General features: G+C 38.9%; 1 protein-coding gene across 1 annotated transcript in view; it reads right to left on the reverse strand.

The window, feature by feature from the left end:
* LOC122794677 (disintegrin and metalloproteinase domain-containing protein 33-like) overlaps window positions 1-23,479 on the reverse strand; it is a 2,280,125-nt gene that overhangs the window by 1,460,200 nt on the left and 796,446 nt on the right. Inside the window, exon 4 of the mRNA XM_044063306.1 lies at window positions 19,553-19,631. Coding sequence (XP_043919241.1) covers window positions 19,553-19,631 — 79 coding nt within the window. The remainder of the gene's footprint in view (window positions 1-19,552; window positions 19,632-23,479) is intronic.

A 23,479-nucleotide genomic window follows, 5' to 3' on the forward strand; every position in this document is an offset into this window, starting at 1 on the left:
CTCATTCTTGCTCATTCATGGTAAGTAGTTGAATGCCACCACAATGTGGTGGGGATGACTGTACCGATCTTCATAGCTGAACACCTTCTTGAATCACTTGGCCATGTAGATGCCTTCCTAGAGGTGGTTCCAGGGAGACAGCACATACTTAATTAGCACATGCCTCTCCCCGAGGAATGTCTCATTATCATAGGTTTATACGTTCATAGGTGTTTACTAGGCTAACGACTGCAAGGGCCTTTTTATGTTTAGTCATGCATTCCAAATCTTGGACATGTTCTGATACCCTTGATAAGTGTGAGCAGGAGTTTGGGAGATGAAACATTTACAAGCAGGGGCCTAAGAAATGAACCATTTACAGGTTGCCTGTGTCCATTAAAGGCATATGTGCCAAACCAGGGATGAATTTCCTGTTCCCCATCCAATTGTCCAAGTTGCACTTGAATTGGGTTAGGAGGAACTCTGCTTCACATAGATGGGGAGACTGTTCCATTGATGGTGTAGTCTCTGGGATACATAACTGTCTCTCCAGCAGGTAAAATGTGCAGATAAGCTTGTACATCCTATTCTCGAACCCAGGACCATCAAGACTGTAGCCCGACACATGCAGCTCTACACATATTAGCATTAATTAGCATTAAGAATGGCCACATTAACATTAAGCAAGTCTTTGCATTGAAGGACTGTGCAGCACCATGTAAGGGTGCTTCCTGAATAACAAAAAGGTACTGCAATATGTACATCTCTGTATACAAGTAGCAGTACCTTTATGAATTCAGCCAACTGTCTTCTGAGCCCTGAAAATGTTTATTCATATAATATATGAATTAATTTAATGTCACTATACAGAACTTCTAGGTACCATAAACAAATGGATAGATATTGTTATCATGTTGTGATTATGATGTGAACTTAGTACTCATTATCTGCCCTCATTCATTTTTTTTCAGCAATCAGATGCTTTCTTTAGATTAGTTTGCCTTCAGAATAAAAACAGAAGTCACAGTAACTAGGGGAAGATTACTGAGAAACCACATCACCTCCCTACACTTTATGTACATATGCCAATGATAGAAAAATGGCATCAAACCACTTGCAGCCAATGAGAGATGATAGTATCTTGTTTTACATTTTATTTAGGATTCCATGTAAGACATTAGTAGAATAAAGACTGACAATGGCAGACAACTGTGGAAAAGGTTGCGGGATCTGAAAAGGGAGGCATGTATTCAAAAGCACCAACAGAATCACTAGCAAACAATTCCATCAAGTGAGCAGTGTTTTATTTATAATGTTGTTTATCTAGAATCTCAAAATGCTAAACAATGCAATTTACAAAAACACAAAACTACACCGAAAACGAAAACATGCAGAGTCAATAAGAAATGCAAGCTAGTTATTATTATTGGGCTGAAACCTTTCCATGTGTTTTAAAGCAAATTAAACAGTAACAGAGAAGTGGAGGTATTTAAGAAAAGCGTAACTAGGGCAATTTAAATACTGAAGGAATTGCTATTGATTTACATGAGCGGCATTTACAATGATGCACAGCACAAGTTTAAAAGTGGGAGGCTATTATATGTAAAGTGTGATCACTGTAAGTTATATAAATAAATAATAAAAACTCATTAATTAATTAATTCATTCATTCATTCATTCCACATTTACTCATTTTTTGATTATCCGCTTAATCATTTTCAGGATTACAGTGAGAGCTAGAGCCCATCCCACTGGGTACTGAGCACCAAGGTAGTTAACTGATAAAAATATTAATGTGGAAAAAAATATTAATGTGGAAAAAAATATTAATGTGAACTATGTAAATATTGAGATCAAATTAAGCAGGTTCACATGTGAGCAAATAAGCTCTAGGAAAAATATATATTATAGCTAAGCATTTACATTCGGCGGTAGCGTTGTCGCCTCACAGCGAGAGGTTCTCCGGTTCAATTCTCGGCTGGGGTGCCTTCTGTGCGGAGTCTGTATGTCCTCCCTGCGTTCGTGTGGGTTTCTTCCGGGTGCTCCAGTTTTCTCCCATGTTACAAAGACATGCATCTGGAACATTTCTCTCTGGGCCTTCGCTGAAAATTGACTTTATTCCAAGTCAGACTTTCCCAGTTAACAAATGTTAAATAAATAAATAAATAAATTCAGATTATCAAAAGGTAAAGTTACAAGAAGGAATTTTTGTTGAGGTAAATTTCAGCATTTAATCCCCAAGAATAAAAGCTCATAAAGAAAAGAATAAAGTTCGCTGAGCAATTCATCTCAGTTTTCATGTTTTGTATCAGACTACAGAGACCTGAACCAAGACATTTACCAGTGAAAGATAATCCCATTATAGTGTATCTACAGAATTTGCTCTCCCTATTGTAACCATGACCTCACACTGAAATTCAAAAGTTGAAGTCGTTTCACAATTTATTTTCATCTTCAGTTCTTCCAGTCAGAAGAAAAGTCTCCATTCCTCCTTAGTAACAGTCACAAGTGGATCCAAAGAGACAAGAAAAGTGGAAAGAAACCCAGTAAAAGTCGCAAAAGTTAAATCCCACCTAAATGTCATTGACTGTGCTTCAAATCCCAAGCTCAGTAAAAGTGATGCACATACAAGTAGCATTAACATAGTCATAATAAAGAAAAGTACAGAACAACCCATATTATCTACTAATCAGTTCATTAAAACCAAAAAAACAGTGCAGACTTGGAGAATATGAATGTTTAACAGGTATTTGAAAGAGGCAGTTTTGAACACAACAGACAGTAAAACCCCACACAATATGATTTTGCTGAGTTGACCTGAAAAGAAGAGTGTTTGCACTTAGGTTTCAAAACATGTTTTAACATTACAATACTCTTGACAGGTTTAACATTAATGGACTTGCTGCATATCTGTAAATCAAACAGGACTAGGGACACCCATTTCAGGGACCTAAATATGGCCTGCGACTTGAATAGGACATGCTGGAGGGACAGATTTGTCTTCCAGCGACTTCCACATCTTCAGAATAGGCTACCTATTCATGTGAAACAGAACACCTCTATGACACTGTTCAAAGGAACCTGAATGAATGGATGAGGCACAGTAAATTCTTACTGGGAATAGTGCTCACAACTCTCCTGGACATGGACAGCCATTACTAAATGCAATATTGGGTATTACTAACATTTCTATGGTATTACATTGGGATGAAACAGCTAGGCTTGAAATTACCTCTGGGTTGATAGCCTAGTAATCTCCTATGATCCTGTAATTATACATAGTAATTTAAAATTGCTTAAGAGAAAGTTAACAGAAATTTGGCAGGCAGTCCTCACCAAATGAATCTTTTGAAATATCATTTGAATGTGCTGCAGTGTAGTGTCTTGGAGCAATATATATGCAGCAGCACTCATTAATATTCACCAAGACAGGTGTAAGTGCATGCATAAACAGGATTGTTAACATTTATCAGGAGACATGCATATGCTCATTAATATTCGCCAAGACAAATGTAAGTGCATGCATAAACAGGATTGTTAACATTTATCAGGAGACATGCATATGCTCATTAATATTTATCAAGTGATGACAGTGATTCTTTTCCTTGTTGGCAGATCATTTACATGTTACATTTGTTTACATAGTATCTTGCTGAACCAATGTGTTACCGTAGTGCATGCATGCAAATCAACATAAAAATTGCTGTCACAAAGTCTGAGATCCTTATACAAGTAGCAATGTAGATTCATATGTTTAAAGTGAGACTCTTCTACAAGGAAGCTGGCTTTCTACATGTGGTATCTGTTCAAATGAGTGGTGGGATGCTGCTCTAATATAGGTATGTCACTATATTGCCAGAGCAAAATGCTCACCAAAGATGAAGATTTAACAATCAGACTTCAGCATTGTTTTCTAGGTTTTTTGTCATACTTTAATTTATCAACATTAGTAATATGTGTTCCTTTGAGGCCGCGGTGGTGGTGCTGCGGTAGCATTGTCACCTCACAGTTTAACGTTGCCCGTTCGATTCTCAGTTAGAGCGTCTTCTGTGTGTCGACATGCGTGAATGGGCATTCCTTCGTTGAAGGTTGTGCATTAGGCCCGGCAAGTCAGCACGTGTAAATCTACTGCCAATCATTAGCAGACCGGAGTTCCGCTGTGGTGACCCCTAACCGGGAAAAGCCGAAAGACACAAAGACACAAAAAGCAATATGTGTTCCTTTGTCCTTTCTTAGACACTATAAAGAGTCATGAAAGTGAGACTGCATTACTTGTAAACTGAAGGCCACCCCCCCTTTTGAAAATAATAAGAAGGTAATTGCATAGGAATTGACACAGAAGATATGAAATAGCAACCTGTCTAGTGCTGTGTATCCCAGTATTCAACAAGATGCATAAGAAATTCTTGAGGTAGCCAAGTATTCAGGATCAGGTTAAACTTTGAGTTAATTTTAGAAAAGCATTTGAATGTTTACTGACACTTTCTAAGCATGTTTTCTGTGAGTCCATATATAAAAATAACTAAACCTGGATGGAAACTTGTTGCTTATACTGAAAATATTATACATCATAACACTCTTAAGATTATTTCTACTGTTTTCCAGATTAGAAAAGACTTTGCTAAATTTTGTTTCAACCGTGTTCTACCAAGACCTACACATAAATATAAATTTGTAGGCCTTTTTTAGGCAATGTCCTAAAGATAAAATTACCACCATAACAGCTACAAGCAAACGAAATCTGAGGGTTATGCTACTCAACGCTAGAAGTCTAAATCTCAAAAAGCACTCGCTCAAATAACTCCTTAAAATTGAGAACATCGACATCTGTGCAGTGACCGAGACCTGGTTCAAGGCTCCAGAGAGCACCCCAGCACTACCAGGCTATAATTCATACCACAGCTTTCAGCCCCTAAACCTGAACCGAAGCACTAAAGGTGGTGGTGTCTCCATATTCATAAAGGACATGCACACCTCCAAACTAGTAGTCCAACATAACGCATCAGAGATACTTCAGGTACAACTAACACTGGGTAAAACTGCAATCCAGGTTGTAGCCTGCTATAGATCCACCACCATGTCCCAAAACTCCCACTCCATATTCCTAAATACACTGGAAAATATTAGGGTACAAACCAATACCCTTATACTGGGAGACTTTAACTCCCCTCCATTAACTGGAAAAATTACTCATGTACCAACACACTTCCTCAACATTTTCTGGAATTCATTAATTCCAGTGCCCTGGACCAACTCATTCTTACTCCCACCAGGAGTAGAAGCATGCTTGACCTGGTCATTACTAACATGGGTGACCGTTGCTCTATACCAGTAATCAACTCCTCCCTGGTCAGATCTGGCCACAAGCTAATCACCATGGATATCCACATCCCACCCTCACCCCCCTAAAGGAAACCACCATAAAAAACTTCTCCAAAGCCAATTTTGGACTTCTAAAAACAGAGGTGGCTAACTTCATGACACCCGTGCAAATGGAAAATAGGTGCATGACTGCTGAATCATACACCAATGTACAGTATAAGCACATACACAAGTGCATGGAATGGGCCGTACCAAACAGAACCAATACGCTCTCCTCCAAAAAAAGGAAGCCAATCTGGTGGTCCCCCACCATAAACAAACTCTACAACAGAAGGAAAAACTGTTGCAGAAAAGTGTGAAGTCCCAAGACTGAAAAATCTCCTTTGTTAGCCTCAGCAAAAAACTGAGATCCATCATCAAATCCTCTAAAGCTAGCTATGAAAACAAAATTGATGCAGATTCTAAAGACAACCACAAGGCATTCTATAGTTATGTCAAGAATCTACATGGCAATACTCAGATCTGCTCTGAGGTACAGCACAATGGCAATACATGTACAGAACCAACTGATATTGCCAACATATTCGCTGACAGGTTCAGTGCGAACTTTATCCCCTTTTCACCCCCTAAAGGGCTTATTACAATACTTGAGGAATGCCAAGTCCCTATTATCATGGCTACACAGGTAAAAACTGCACTGTCCAAAGCAAGGATACAGCTTCCATGGGACCTGATAATATCCCTGGCTGTGTTCTACATTAATTGCAAAGTGAACTGGCACCATACCTGAGTACCCTGTGCAATCACAGCCTCATTTCAGGCTTTGTTCCTACTAAATGGCACACTGCTATGGTCATCCCACTCCACAAAGGGGGAGCGACTACAGACCCTGGAAACTACTGCTCCATTAGCCTGATGAATCTGATATGAGGAGTCCATCATCATGGACCTTATAAATAAGGACATAGGGAATCTCCAAACTCTGGACCCCACACAGTATGGGATTGTGAAAGGTAGATCATGCCTGCTCAACCTGATAGGCTTCTTCGAGTCTGTCACCAGAGCTGTGGATGAGGGCAAGGTAGTTCACACAGCCCACCTAGATCTTGCCAAGGCCTTCAACACCATCCCTCATTCAGGAATCATAGAGAGACTCACAAAACTAGGCATAAACCCCTATGTAATAAGATGGGTTGTCAACTGGCTCACTGATAGAATCCACACTGTGAAAGTAGTGGACTCCACATCTGACTACCAACCAGTTGCAAGTGGTGTCCCACAGGGATCAGTCCTAGGTCCTCTCCTGTTTGGCATCTACTTCTCTGAAGTTCAAGCCAACGCAAAGGGACTCTGGCTGACCAAGTTTGCAGATGATTGCAAACTGGGAGCCATTATTGATTCTCCAACTGATGTAGACATTCTATAAAAAGGCCTCAATGACACCAATGACTGGTGCCAGAACCATGGCCTTAAGCTCAATGCCAAAAAGTGCATTGTCATTCCCTTTGGGAAAAATTTGGTGCCCATGAACTACCACATAGGTTGTAGTCCATGAAACACTGAAGGTGTGATAAGAGGGGTCTATATTAAATCATCGAATGCTTAGAAAAGCGAACGATGATTTATCAACCCCATGTAAGCGAAACCTTACAAACTCAAACGCTTAGAACAGCGATTTTTTTCCAAGGTAAAAAAAATCGCTGTTCCCAAAAAAAAAAAAAACTGCTTAAAACATAACAGAAAGTGGGGGGCTTTGCCCCCATCCCCCGATGTGGGAGGCTGGCCCCCCACATCCCCCCTACTTAAATATACCAACTCCGAGATTGCACTACAGTGACGAAAATGGCAAAGTAACGGACGCAGCCAAGTGATTTCTTTCCCAGGGAAATAATTTGCTTATATGCCACTTTGTCATTTTGCCTTTTCGGTTTTTCAAGTTCGACCAAGACGCATTCAAAAGAATGCGTCTTCGGTCATCTAATAGGAACCTGATAAGAGACCTGGGGACACAGGTTGACAGCAACCTCTCCTTTGATAACTACATTGCCACTGTAGTCAGAAAGTTCTTTTATGTGGCACATCTCATTACAAAAGTTTTCTCATCCAGGAAGAAAGAGGTCATAATCCCTCTCTACTCATCCCTCACCAGACCTATTCTGGAATACAATGCCCCATTTTAGTATGTACCTCACTAGACACCTACAACAACTGGAAAGGCCACACAAATACCTCACTAAGAGGATCTTAGGCCTTAGACACATTGCCCTATATGGACAGACTCAAAAAACACCAGCTATACTCTGTCTCTTATCGCCTACTTAGAGGCTAGCTCTGCTTGACCTACAAAGCCATGTCTGACCCAGAGCTGCTAGATATGCTACACCTAAAGAAATCCCAATCCCTCTGTGCCACATGCTCCAGGAACCTTAACCTCATTACCACAATAAACAGAACATGCTGGAGGGACAGGTTCCTAAACCAGAGACTTCCCATACTCTGGAACAAACTTCCCATTCATGTTCAAGCAGAGCACTTCACTGGCCCTCTTTAAGAGTAATCTTGACGAGTGGGTTGGCAATAGGAAGTTCACCCCGGGGATCACTTCAGTGGCCTTGCTTGACAGGCTAAATCGTTCTACTGCTAAATCATTCTACTGCGGATGCCATAACCTTAATACTTCATCATACCTTGGACCACCTGGAAAATAAGGACTGTTATATACGCATGCTGTTCATAGACTTCAGCTCTGCCTTCAAAACCGTAATTCCACAACAACTGCTGTCTAAGCTGAGTAATCTAGGCATAGAAAAGAAAAAAAAATATGCAACTGGATCCTCGACTTCCTGACTGAAAGGACTGAAAGGACAAATAGTTTGAAAACATCACTCAAACAGCATCACCCTAAACACCGGGGTCCCACAAGGTTGTGTACTCAGTCCACTTCTTTCCACAATTGTAACACATGACTGCACAACTAAGCATCATTCAAACAGATAATAACAAAAAGACAAGTCCCCAACGCAGTAGAGTCCACACACTACGTTTAATAAATCAACACAAAAAGTAACTTTAAGTGCTTTTCGTCTGCCAAAGACCAGACTTCTTCGGAAGTAATTAATACAAAACATAAATTATTTATAGTCATTAGCACCAAAAAAGTGGGATAGTTAAGTCATTATCTATTTAAAAATTCATTAGCATAAAAAGAAATCAAAACATGACTAGTATGTGAACTTTTTTTAAAAATGTATTACTTTTTAACTCAAGATCTAAAAGTCATAAATAAAAAACTAAATCTCATTTTAATAATGAGGGCGTAGTAACCATTTATACATAAAGCAAGACCTTAAAAACAGGCCTTTTACCTCTGTAAGCTCTTCAATTTAAGAATACTACTAATAGAATTAATCTTATTTAGACCAGGAACATTACTTGCATCCAGTTTAATTTGCCACTTGAGTTCTAACTCTTCCAGTTTAAGGGAAAAAGGACCCCCTCTGATATTATGCTCAACTTTATCAATAGCTAAAAATTTGAACTTGTGATTCGTGTTTAAGTGAATATGTTTAGCCAGGGCATTATCAAGCTTATTGTGACTTATAGCATACAAGTGTTCATATATCCTATCTCGGAGTCTACGCTCCGGTTTCCCTACATAAAATGCAGGGCAGTGAGTACATCTAGCTAAGTAGACTATACCTTTAGAGTTGCAATTAAATCTTTTCTTTTCTACTACGCCCTCAAACTGAAAAAAAACCCCCAAAAAACCCAAAAATAAAACAAAACAAAAAAACAAATCTAAGCACCCCCCCACCAGCAAATTATATATACCAACTTCATGATCACACTACAGTGAGAAAAGGATAAATTCTCCCATCCCCACTGTACTGTGATCTACATAGAACTGCTTCAAAGGGGAATTTACCCTTTTTACCCACTTTAGTGTGATCTTGGAGTTGGCATATATAATTTGCAGTGGTATGGGGAGGTGCGGGGGGGCTTGTCCACCTGCAAAAAATGGATTTTTTTTATATTTTGATTTTTCAGAAACTTGATGAAATCATTCCATCATATGAATTTTGGGTTTTAAAAACTCACTGAAGTGATATAAACCCCAGCCTGGACATCAGAAAAATAAAATGTCGAAGAAGAGCGGACTCAACATAAATATGTAAATGCAAACAAAACAACTATAAAACCAATGATTTAATTAACATGTGAAGAGTTAGCACTTTTGTCCCTTTAAAAGACTTAATCAGACTTCATCAGATTTGTAATCCATATCTATCCATTACAGCAGAATAAAAAATGCTACAATTTAGCAGGTTCTATATTATGTATAAACAGCATTTTCAGCAGGTTCTAGTGACTAGACTAGTAGCATTAGGTGAGACAAGACCAAAGAGGTTCTGCCCCTCTATGTGCATGGTGCCAAACTTATGAAGTACTCAACCAGATAAAACATCATTCTTTCATAACTTGCTTTACCTTTTTCATAATGAACGATTGCTATATAATCTCTGTTTCCACAGTGCTCCCAAAAAATTAAGAAACAAATAAACTAGCACCTGACTCAGTTCCCTGCAGGCAGTTTTCTTTTATTAAATACAGAAAGACTACACATATGATTCCAACTCAATTTCACTTTGTAGGTAGGCTGACATCAATGTATTAATTCATTTTATATGAAAATAGGGGGTTCAGAACCACAGAAAATTTTATTCAGTATCCATAAAATGGAAAAGATGAATGTACATAAGCTACAAAGCTTTCACGTGCAATAAGCTTCATCAGTTGACAAAAACATAAAATTGAAAAGTCAAATTTTGAATAAAGATCATGCAATAGCCATTAACAAATCACAAGAAATAATTTATAACTATTTAAAAAAACTCATGCAATTTATATCTAAGTAAATGCAAAATAATAAAGAAATCAACAGATAATAATAAATAGCAGATCATTTCTGAAGATTAAAAATAGGTTTTAAGCTTGCACAGAATTTAATACTGTCTGAGTATCAGCATTTTAACAAGGTGATCCAATAATATTCATCTAATTCAGTATGTAAAATTCCTCCTTTTCGTTAATTGTAACTTAGATAGTTCAAAACTGCACCATTCATAAATATGCAGTTTTTTACTATTTACCCAGAAGACAATAAATAAATAGATAGACAGACAGACATCTGGAATGCAGCTGCTCCTTGTATTATCATTCATTTTATAGCAGGCAATCAGTGAAATCATACTTGGCATTTTATTCTCATTGTACAACACATTTTACACAATACTTTTCCCATGTATGCTTCATAATGTATGCCCTAGGGTTCGGGAGGATGGTTGCATCATTATTTTTCAGGGATCCACAATATACATTCCTTTTTAATTACAGGGCAGGCTGTGTCCCAGCTTAACAAGCTTTGCTAGGTCCAGGCCCTCATGAGCCCATACAACAAAGTGCATTTGCCAAAGGTGGTAGCTAACTAACTGAAATACAATCCCCGTTTTGTAGATGTGTGATCTAGTAGGTTTATCTACAGGTGGCTGAGATGAGTTTCAGTTGCTTGAATCACAAGATTGTAAGAAACACAATGATGATTACCGTTTTCATTATATGTACAAGCAGTGATTTCTTTGTTTTGTGAGATTTAGCTGTTCTTCAAGTTGGTGGGACTTTGGAGTTCCTCAGTGTTCTGATGTTTGTGTTTCCATACTTCAACTGATCCATTGTACCAAATACAGAGGGCCTAAATATACTAACAGAATCCTGAAGAAGTCTTCTGTAAAAATAATGTAGTCAGAACTGAAAAGGAATGACTGATAATAATTTTTTTTTAAATAATAAGGTGAAACTTTGCACTCTGTTAAGAGTACATCAGTCAGAAATTATGATAGCTAAGAACATCAGGAAAAAAGAAGTTAGTGCTCAGGATATAGTACAAGAGTTGAAACAATATTAAAGCTCTTACTGTGACATAAAAGGAAAAAAAGTATTCTGTTTTAGTGGTCATCAGAAACATCATAACTGCGCACACCTAAAAACTGATCTGAGTTACACTGAGTGGTAATGTGGCAAATGTGACACTTGAACCAAAGGTGCCAACTTTGTTCAAATGCAGGTATACGTAAGAAAGGGATTCGAATACAGGTATACGTAAGAAAGTGACATGAAAGCTGCAGTCAGCCTCAGTAGTAGATACATAGCTACAAAAGGGTCTCTAGTCTGAAAGCTTAAAGAACTGTGTTAGAAAACGTGTTCATCTAATAAAATAAACCTCTCCTCTATGTTTTGGTGTTTCCTAATTTTTATAGTAAGGTTCCTTAAGAACCCCAGTAAGCAAAAGCCTAAGTACGGGGTGAAAGCCTTATCAAATTGTTTTTTTAGTAGCCTTCCTGTAACTCAAAGAACTGATGCTCTACATTTACTTAGTTGAGTGAGGGAAGAAGTTGGGAAGAAAGAATACAACTTCCTTTGAGAAGTCATGCAAAGTCACTCAGTGTGTCTCTGTCTTTAATGAATCTCTGAAAGCTAGTCAGATAATAATATACTTTCATTCCAGCATTACAGATTTAAAGAGCTCCCATCGACCACACAGAACCATATAAAACCATGTAAAAATCGAAAAGAACTAAGACGTGAAGTTCTGAGTATCAAACACAAAATACCAAAAAATTGGTACAAGCAGTGGTAAAACTGTTACCTTGGGGCTAATTAGCTTATTAGGAGATGGAAGCTGCAGGCAGGAAACCTCTTTCCAGAATTACAACAGCAGCTGTGCCATCTTAGTTATGCAGTCAAAGCAGGACACCAGCTGAAGCCCCCAGGTGGATCTAAGCTTCGAGTGTTGTATGTAGTATTTACAGTACTGGGTGAGCCAATACTTAGGGTCACAGAGAGCTTTCATCTAGCAGCTCCTGAATTACTCTTTGTTTCATTATTTGGTAGTGACCAGCAAAGTACCAGCTGTGTGGCTGTTACAGCTTCAGCTTTCCCCCTGAGAAGGCTACGCTTTCAGGGCCCAGAAAAGAACCAAATGCAGCAATATGTTTTACTTACTGTGCCTACATTAGCTGGACATGCTATTTCCAAAAAAAGAAAAAAAAGTGGCATTTTGAAAGCAGATGCTCAGTGCTTGTGATGCTAATCACAGATAATGAACTTTATAAAAAAAAATAGGTGGTCTCAGAAGAACTTTTATAAATGTATAACATTCAAACTTGCACAATGTATACTGAAATCTAGATTGTTTCATAAAGATTGTATCTCTTGCACGTTTTAATGGTTTTGCCTTTTATGCTCATCTGGTAACCATTCTGCAGTATGAATCACAAACAGAGCACATAGCATGTGTAATGTATTAGTTATGCACTCTTGAGCAATAACTTCAGGAAAACATGTCCCTTATGACCTATATGGTTACTTGAGTTCATCCTACTACTTTGTAGATACACATTACCATCCATTTTCCTGCCACTTTTCACAGTTTCTTGACAATTGTTAATCTCTTTATGCTACTCCAATATGTTTTGGGTTTTAGAAAAAAGATCACGTTTGCTGATGCCAGGGGATTTATTCCTAGAGATCATTTAACTGGAAGTTGCTGTACCATGAGAACATGTCATCAGACATTCTGCTTTGTTTTTATTAAACTCAGGATTCACTCCATCCTATGCGACATCAATGAACAAGGACCATAATGATGCCTGAAGGCATGAATTTAAAAGTACAGCTGGTGACCCAGAGCTGACTAGTGTCCTGGCTCCTGCAGAATTAGTAAGGAGTGGGAGTGAGGTGTCATCTGTCAACCCTCCTTCCATGGGAGTGCGGACTGGGTTAAGAGTGGGTGACCTGCTGGGGTTGTATCTACCCCTGCTAAAGAGCATGCAGCCAGCTTATATCCAGCATAAACTTACCATGTGCTGTACATCTGTCCAGGCATTGCAGTGAATGAAGAATGTGCAGAGATTACCTTCTTTACCTTCTTCATAAAAGTTTAACACAAAGCATAATAATAATAACAATAATAATAATAATAATATTAATAATAATAATAACAATAATAATAACAACAATAATAATAATAGTAATAATAATAATAACAATAATAATAACAACAATAATAATAATAATAACAATAATAATAATAATATTAATAATAATAATAACAATAATAACAACAATAATAATAATAATAGTAATAATAATAATAACAATAATAATAACAATAATAATAATAATAATAATAATAATAATAATAATAACAATAATAATAATAATAATAATAATAATAATAATAATAACAACAATAATAATAATAGTAATAATAATAATAATAATAATAATAACAACAATAATAATAATAATAATAGTAATAATAATAATAATAATAATAATAATAATAATATTAATAATAATAATGGGTTATCAACAGAAGATTGCAGGTCAACACAGGCTGGCACACAAATAAATTATATGAGACTGCAGCCACAAAATATGTGTTTTTCTCTGTGGCAAACATCACAACACAGCAGGTTGTCTCATAATCTGTAGTTTTGTCAAGACAGAAAATGTGCAGCCTCATAGTCCTAGAACAAGTGATATAACCTGTAGGGCTAACAACTCCTTAAGCTTGCAGGGAGAAACTAATAATAATAATGCATTTTCTGTTGCTGTAGACAGGATCATTGTTTGTCTTTTCTTGAAAAATTGTAGAGAAAATAAATATCATCTGCATTACAGTGGCACTTACTCTTAAGAGCAGTCAGCCTGAGTGGAGTCTGTGCAAAAGTTCACTGTATTAGCATGTCACTTCTCCTTGGGAATGCTCAGCCTGAGTGGTATCTGCACACCAAAAAATGTACTCCAGTGAGACTAGCCCTTTGGACCATCCAGCCTGAATGTTTTCTGTGCAGTAATGCTGCATTACAGTGTCCCTGACCCATTGGAACACTCAGCTAGAGTGATATTTGAGCAACAACACTAATGTAGTGTTACTATCTCTCAGGAACACTCAACCTATGTTGTCTGTGGAATAACATTGTACTTCAGTGTCACTATTCTTTAGTAATACTCATACTGAGTGGTGCCTTTGTAACACCACTGTAGTAAAATAATACTACCCCCTTAGGATAACACAATGTGAATGACATCACAAAAACATTCACCCTGAGTGGCATTTGAGCATGAAGACTGTATTACAGTGTCACGACACGTTAAGAAGGCTGAGCATGCATGGTTGTCAATGCACAGAACTGCAGTCTCATTATTACTCAGGAATGCTGAGCCTGAATTCTGTCTCCACAATAAAACTGTAGTATAGTGTCACTATCCCTTAGCAATACTTAGTATGAAAAGCATCTGTGCAATAACACTGCAGTACAGTAATACTACCCCTTAGCAATACTTAGTATGAAATGCATCTGTACAATAACACTGCAGTACTGTAATACTAACCATTAGCATATTGGCCCTGAGGCCCATATAAGCCTAGCCAAGAATTTAGCCCATGTTTAGGCAAGTCAGCACCAGGTGCCTCTGTCCAGAAGGGACACTTGTGGAATCCCAGGGATGTATTTTCTGTTTCCCATCCAGTTATCCATGTTGCACTTAAAAAGGGTTAAAGAGGTACTCTGCTTGATGTGGAGAGAGAATCTATTCCACAGATGGAGGAGTCTCTGGGACACAAGTCTGTACCGCAAACAAGGTTCAGGCCACTCATGCAATTTACTTGAGTGGAGCTTGACATGTGGATATGCAGCAGTCTCATCAAGGCGGGGTCCGAGATCACCTTGTATGCAAGTCAGAGGTCACCTATGAGGAGTCTGTATGAAACTGAGTAGAGGGATAGGTCTTTTAGCTTATCTGTGTATGGTAGTCTTTTAAGGCCCTGGATTCTCCTGGTGAGGAACCTCTGTGGTCTCTCCAGCTGCTGTATGTGCTTTGTGAGGTACATGCCAGATGGGGTGTTGTACTCAATAATGGGCCTTATAAGAGAAGAATACAGAGATGTTATGACCTCCTTGTCCCTGGAAGAGATACCCTTACTTATGAGGTGGATTGTGTAGAAAGCTTTCTGTACAACAAAAGCAACATGGTGGTCGAAAGTCAGGTTGCTATCAACCTGGGTCCCGAAATCCCTCATGACTAATTACATGCTTAGGACATTATTAATTGATCATTTGTGAGGACATCACTCTCCCCAAAGGGGATGATGATGCATTTTTTTGGTATTCAGCTTGAGGCCATGTTTCTGGCACCAGTCATTTGTTTGGGTGAGACCCTCTTGGAGGATGTCTACATCACTAGGGGAATTGATAACAGCACCCAGCTTGCAGTCATCTGCAAACTTGGTCAGCCATAGCCCACTGGTTCTGGCCTGCACCTCAGAAAAGTATATCCCAAATAACAGAGGCCCCAAGACCAAACCCTGGGGTACGCCACTCATTTTGGGTCTACTGCTTGAGGTAGCTTCCCCTATTTTGACTAGGTGGGCTCTGTCAGTGAGCTGGTCAGCTACCCATCTGGTAACATACGGATTGATGCCTAGTTGAGACTTTTTATCTCTGTTATGCCCGAAGGAATAGAAGGATGGCATTTTGGGCAGATCAAGTTAGGGTGTGTGTGCACTGTTTTCCCTCCCACATGGCTTTGGTGACTTCTCTCAAAGAAGTCCAAATTTTTTAACAGACATGACCTCCCACAAACAAAGCCAAACTGTGGGATCGTTGTGAGGAGGCCAAATGTCCTTGTTAATGAGTCCATGATGGAATCCTCCATTACGGCCTTGCAGAGGCTTAGTAGGCTGGTTGATGGGGTTTTTAGATCCCAGATCGGGCCGTCAACAGCAGCAACGGGATGATGGGCTATCCACTCAGCCTCTACAAAGCCAGTACTGAGGTTTTTCTTTCTTGAATTCTTGAATAGGGGTACTCAGCCTGCTGCTGTTTTGGATGTTATCGGGGTCCCATGGAGGCTTGTTTTTTTGCTTTGAGAGAGAGCATGATGACATCCCTCCTAGATATAAGGGGGGGGGCAGGTACTGAAATGTCTTGATTTGATGGAGGAGGAGGGGGGTGAAGTTTTTCTGAATCTCTATCACAGCCAACAAATATGCTATCTTGGGCATTTGTATGTGTTGGCTTTGGCCACCAACTCTGAACAGATCTCTTCTGCTTCATTTGATTATGACATGTGTGAAGAAAGAAAGGCCTTATGATTGTCTCTACTGGCCAATTTGGAAGTTGAGTTGGAGATTTGCTACCAGTGCTTCCGTTGCTTATTTCTGCTTGTTCAGGCTAAGGTGGAGCTTTGCTCCTTCTTGGTCTTGGTTTTTTGGTTTTTTTTTTTTATTTTTTTTTTGGGTTGTTTTGTTACAGATGATCAGTTTCAGACAGGTTAACTCTTCCTTGCAGTAAATCATTTAGTCCTGTTGGGTATTCTGGATTCTGTGCATCTATATAAATACTCATATAGTGCTTTGGTATAATTCTGGATACCATTGAGAGCTGTGGTGAGAGGGGAGGTGCTGTGCTTCTGGAGCTGTAATCAAGGAGGCTGTAGTCAGCTTTAGAAAAGTTTTGGGGCAGTGGAGATGTTGATTTTGAAAGTGACCACTTTATCATCTGATCTTACCAGGGAGGGTGATACTGCAGGGATGCTGCAGTGGTTATTCATGTTGGTTAATACCAAGCCCAACATATTAGCACCTCTTGTGTAGGTATTGACTAGCTGTTCCAAAATATTTGCATTGACAAAATTGAGGAATCTTTGGGCTGTGTTCTGGCATGAGTAGTTCTTCCAGTCTATGTTTGGGTAGTTAAAGTCACCCAGGATCAGGGTAAAGGGTTGAATCTTGACAGACTCGAAGGGGTCCAGATAGGCAGATTGGGCATCTTGAGTCAGATTTGTGGGCCGGTAGCTAGCTATGATTTGTATACGGGTCTTGTCAATGGTTAACTGCACCTGGAGTGTCTCCTTTGCATCATACTTTTTGACCAGCCTGGAGGTGTGCATGTCTTTTAATATATATTGAAAGTCCACCTCCTTTGGCTTTACTGTCCACAGTTTGGGGTCTGAATGTATGATAGAATGAGTAACCAAGTAAAGCTGGGGTGCTCTCCGCAGCTTTGAACCAGATTTCTGTGACTGCGCAGATGTCAGCATATTCCAGGCTTAAGAATGCTTGCAGTGAGTGCAGTTTCATGTTTAGACTCCTAGCATTTAGCAGCATGACCTTTAATTTGCATTTTGTTGAAATTTTTATGTTGGTAGTTTTAACCTCATCACTTTTCCTAAAGAAAAGGCACTATGGGAGTGGTAAGAGCCTTTGCCAGAAGCCTGAAGCACAAGTGAGACAGATGCAGACGATCTCTGGCAAAGCATCATGGTCTGTCAATCATATTTTCCCATGCTGTCAGGTAATACTAGACTAACTGCCCTTGTGGGTCATTTTAAGCCTAACCTTTCTACCCCATGTGAGAATCAAACCCCACATATTGTGTCTATAAGGCAAACACCTTAACCATTATGCCAACCCCCAGTTTAAATAACACTACAGTACAGTAATACTATCCCTTAGCAATACTTAGCTTGAAAAGCATCTGTGCAATAACACTGCGGTACAGTAATACTACCCCTTAGCAATACTTAGTATGAAAAACATCTGTGCAATTATACTATGATATAGTAATACTAACCCTTAGCAATACTTAACATGAAAAGCATCTGTACAGTAACACTGTGGTACAGTAATAGTACCCCTTAGTAATACTTAGTATGAAAAGCATGCATGCAATAACACTACAGTACAGTAATACTACCCTTTAGCAATACTTAGTATGAAAAGCATCTGTACAATAACACTGCAGTACTGTAATACTACCCCTTAGCAATACTTAGTATGAAAAATATCTGTGCAATTATACTATGATATAGTAATACTAACCCTTAGCAAAACTTAACATGAAAAGCATCTGTACAATAACACTGTGGTACAGTAATAGTACCCCTTAGTAATACTTAGTATGGAAAGCATACATGCAATAACACTGCAGTACAGTAATACTACCCTTTAGCAATACTTAGTATGAAAAGCATCTGTACAATAACACTGCAGTACTGTAATACTACCCCTCAGCGATACTTAGTATGAAATGCATCTGTACAATAATACTGCAGTACGGTAATACTACCCCCTAGCAATACTTAGTATGAAAAGCATCTGTACAATAACACTGCAGTACTGTAATACTACCCCTCAGCGATACTTAGTATGAAATGCATCTGTACAATAATACTGCAGTACGGTAATACTACCCCCTAGCAATACTTAGTATGAAAAGCATCTGTACAATAACACTACAGCACTATAATACTACCCCTTAGCAATACTTCATATGAAAAGCATCTGTACAATAACACTGCAGCACTAACACTGCAGTACAGTAATACTACACAGAAGTAATGCTCAAGAAGAGTGATGTCTGAGCAAGAAGACTATATTACAGTACTGCCTCATAAGAACTTTCACCCAGACTGGTGTCTGAGCAAAAGCATTGTACTATTGTTACTACCCGTTAGGGACACTCGGTCTGAGTGGTGTCTATGTAACAGGACTCTATTACACTGTCATCACTCTTCAGGAACATTTAGTGTAAATGGCATCTGTATAACAATGTTATATTACAGGGTCACTAATCATTACAGACAATGATTTTGAGTGGTGCTGATGTAACAACATTGTATCATAGCGTTGCTACCCCTTAGAAGCTTTCAAATTTAATGGTACCCCTATAACAACACTGTATTACAGTATCAATGCCGGTTAAGAGCACTCTGCCTGACTGATGCCTATGGAAAAACATTCTACTATAGAGTTGCTACCCGATTAGCCAAGTCCACCCATCCACCCACTACCCCCATCAAATATTCATCCTGAATAATGTCTAAATAACTGTAAGCAATTGTCACTTCCTTTAGGAAGATTCAACCAGAATAATAAGTGTGCAACACCACTGTACTGCTATGTCAGTACCCTTATGAACATCCAGCATAAAAGGTATGTCATTAGCAGCATCTGCACTGCAGTGTCACTGATCTTAGAAGCATTCTGTCTTTGAGTGTCCTGAGCAAAAGCACTCAAGTAGATGCAAAAGTTCTTGTTCCTAAGTTATTCTTCAGTGATGTGATACATAAAGATATCTGCAGATATGTGGTATAAACAGAAAAGGGAATCTCTGTCAGTACTCACTGTATGATTAGGTTGACTGGTCACTGGTGTCCCATCCTTGGTGTAATGTGTCTCAGTGTATCCCTTTGCCAGCAGTTCACTGTATAAAAAAAGAGAGAGAGAGAAAATTCAGATTCGGAAAGTATGACAATCTCAATCTAGTCTTTCACAAAGTTTAGTATTAGTATTAGTCTGCTATTTATGCTGAAGTGTCCCCAAATCCACTTTTAGAGCAAAAGAGAGACCAGCAATATACAGTAACTTCACAATATGTGTGATCCGCCCATTCCCTTCTCTGCCTACAGCAAGTATGGCTTTTATCTTCAGATCTCCTTCACTAGGGCTCTCTCTTTTTTTCAGGGAAGAAATAAGTTATACTCAAACCTTAAAGTTCAAATGCTTGTAATACTGGGCATATGGCTTATCATTGATACCAGGCACAAACATAGCATACTAAGTCAATTAATTAATGGAATAGGTCACATGATTCCAAAATGTCTCAATCTGTCTCAGTGATGTGACCAATATAATAAATGTATTTTAAGTCTTAGAAATTGGAATTAGTTGGTTTTGAATCAGGTCACTTTGTTTTTAGAAATGATGACTTAAATGATTTTAAACTGTGATAGATTGGCAGTAGTTATGTAACATTGTACTTGGTACAGTTGAGGGTAATCTGGATACTGTTTATCATTCTAAAGAAGTTCCATTCAGTAAAAGGAACTAAAGCACTAAACCTGTTTGTACTTGGTGTCATTCACATGTTTTTTAATTTTCAAGAAACTGAGAAAGCAAATGCTTATGAGAACACATAAATAATATCTAGGAGTTGTACCTGCCTTCTTAGCTCCAAAAATTACATTTACCTTCTGTTTACCCTTCTGGTGTTAGACTGAGATAAAAGTGAAAGATCAAATGGACAGAGTAATCTATTTCAAGCTGTTACTGCTGGCATACATATACATAGCATGCCTCCTCACCCATACCCCAAAAAGCAGCAGGCTTTTTTGTACCCCTCTGAAGTTAGACTGGAATGAACGTGAAATAACAAATGGCCACAGTAATACATTTCAACTTATTGCTGCCAGATGTATATACATAGCATGTTTCTTATCCTCCACCCAAAATGGTCATCTCTATAAATGTGTGAAAAGTAAAACAATAATGACTTTGGTAATATTTTCTAACTTGTTGCTCATAGAGATTACACTGCCCTAATGAAGCTACTGCGACCTTCTATGCACACCTCTGAGGTCTAAGTGTTAGGAACATTAAAGAAATAATGACAACACTGTCTCAATTCCCAAATGAATCCATTGTGACCTTATGTGCAGAATTCTGAATGGGTATGGATCCAACGGCAAAAGTTGGGGATGGGGCCCTCTATGAAGCTTATGTCAAAATCCCTGTATACAGCCGGGGATTTGTGGCTCCATGGCCCCAGAAGCTCTGATGTTCTAAATTTTATGTGATGCATTCAATTACAGACATATTATTGACTGCATTCCTCAGATGTTTGATCATGATTTATAAAAAAATGGCTACAATAAAATAATCCAGCTTCCTTCACATAACTGCATTAATTCTGCAAAACTAGATTAATAACAGATGTTATGTTGTCTTATCTCGCCTTCATTCTTGCTTGTTGGGTTCAGAACTGAGCATCGGTTCCAACTCGGCTTAATGCTAAAGCTCAAAAGCTTCCACTGGCTCGAGACTATACATCATGCTTAGGGAAGATAACCCAGATCTCGTTTGCCGATAAACTATTGGGTGCTTCTTACTAGGCTCAGGCTAAGTGAAAATATTTTTTCATTATTTCTCTGTTTTCTACAATAGTTTTTAGGTAAATATTGTTCTTGTAGTTAGTTATAGTGTTTTAGGTATTCACCATGTGGTGAATTGCTAGTTTTTTTCGTTGTTGCGGTTTGTGGCTGGCTGTCATTTTTCGTTAGGCCTACAGCTTCTCCCCATTCTGTTTTTGCTAAAAGCTTCTGTTATCTTTGATGAACCCATTTAACTTAGAGGGTTCGCCTTTTTTCTTTCCTTGCCCATGTAAATTAGAGGGCTCCCCTTCCGCTTACTTTCGTCATTTAATTTAGAGATATCTCTGGCTAGAGGAGATTGGTTTTACTTAGAGACCTCTCTTGTAGACCCTTTCCTGTATGATTGTATAAACCTTTCCTGTATGACTGTATAAAAAAAAAAAAAAAAAGTATAGTAGCAATTATTTTATTTTATTTATTTATTTTACATATGTTAACCAAGAAAGTCTGACTGGATTTTGGTCCATTTTCAGCGGAGGCCCGGGGAGAAAAGTTCCATAGTTACATACATGAAGACAGTGTGACTATGACAATTATATACTTATGTACAAGAACAGATTCCTACTTTGACACTTACATAGTTTGTACAGAAACACTTACAGAAAGGTATTCTGGTTATACCAGAATATATAATAGTTTTGAGAATTATAAACTTTTATGCATGAACATAGTAATTTTAGTAGTACATAGATGTGTAAATTATCTTGTAGTTCAGCAGTACACTAACTAATCTAACATCTATATGTCATCAATTATATAATTACCTTGTTCTTAGTGTGGTGTTAATAGTTTGATAGTTTTTTTTTTTTTGCTAGTCTTGTTACCACTATCATCAGCCTAGTTTTCCTGGAAAGTGTTTGTTGTTGTTGCTGTTGTTTTATCTACTATGTCTAAGGAAGGAAAAGAAGTAAAGCAGTCAGGCTTCAAAAGGTGTGACTCCTGTTCTCAGAAAATGTCCTTAACTGACGGGAACACTAGTTGTATCTACTGTTTAGGTGCGGTACACCTTCAAGACTCATGTTCCATTTGTCATGGGTTCATTTCAAGGGTACTGCAGGAGAATAGAAATAAACATATGATCAAGGGACTGCCTCCATTTGCTGAGGCACTAGAAGGGAACCAGACCTCTTCAAAATCTTCTCTTAAATCTGACAAGTCATCGGAAAGACCTTCTTCTTTGGCTCCTGCTTCTGAGCTGGCAAAAATTCTGTCCAAGTATATGACTTCATACCCAAAGGCTTTCGGGCCCGAAAAAAAATGCCCCTTTGTTCCACCAGTTTTGTCGGAACCCATTAGGAGCCATATACAGAGCCATCCCCAACCTTGGGGCTGGTCTCCTCAGTTCCTCAATCACCCATTTTACAGTCTGTGGCTGGCAGTGTAAAATCCTCGGCCCCATCCTCTCAATAATCCAGGAGTCTGTCGGATGACAAAGTGGAGCGGCGGGTCAAGAGGTTGCTTTGGACACCGGCTCTTGCAAGAACCATTCAAGTCCAGGTCAAAAGGAATTGGAACGGACTTCTGCTACTGCTCCTTCTTCTATTCCTCCTCTGACCTGACTGGATTCAGAGCTGGAGTGCTTGGATGTGTTTGTGGTGGAACCGTCGGGTCCGAGACTCTTCGGTACCATCTTCGATTGAAGGGTCTGGGAGTTGATGCTCTCCCATCGGGTCCAGGGAGGAGAGTCTTGTTGGATCCGAATCTACTTCTCAGGCATTGGCGTGGGTTGAGCTCAGTGTCTACATCGGCTTGAAGCCCACCTCCTTGGTGCGAGAAGAGTTTCCTGCCTCTTTGCAGCTGGAGGCTTCCTCAGACCTGGGTCATGGTGCCTTCGAGGTGATGAAGAGTGTGCTGTCACCTCTGATGGCTCCACTCTTGGATCCATTCCCTCTTCCCCCAAAGGTGCCGGTGTCTGCCTGTCTACCATCCCTCCCTCCCAGGCATAGAGAACCAATGCCCCATTGGGTGAGTCCCTCTCTTCCAAAACCTCCCCAGAGGATCCCTCTGGGGAGGCCCCTTGGAAGAGAACATGTAAGAGGAAACATCTAGGCTCCCCTGAGGAGTCGGTCACTTCAGATACGGACTTGGATGATTCAGAAGGGTGCCCATGGTCACCATCTGA

This window comes from Protopterus annectens, chromosome 2.part1, assembly GCF_019279795.1.
Source record: "Protopterus annectens isolate FY-2018-M chromosome 2.part1, PAN1.0, whole genome shotgun sequence".
Lineage (NCBI taxonomy): Eukaryota > Metazoa > Chordata > Ceratodontiformes > Protopteridae > Protopterus > Protopterus annectens.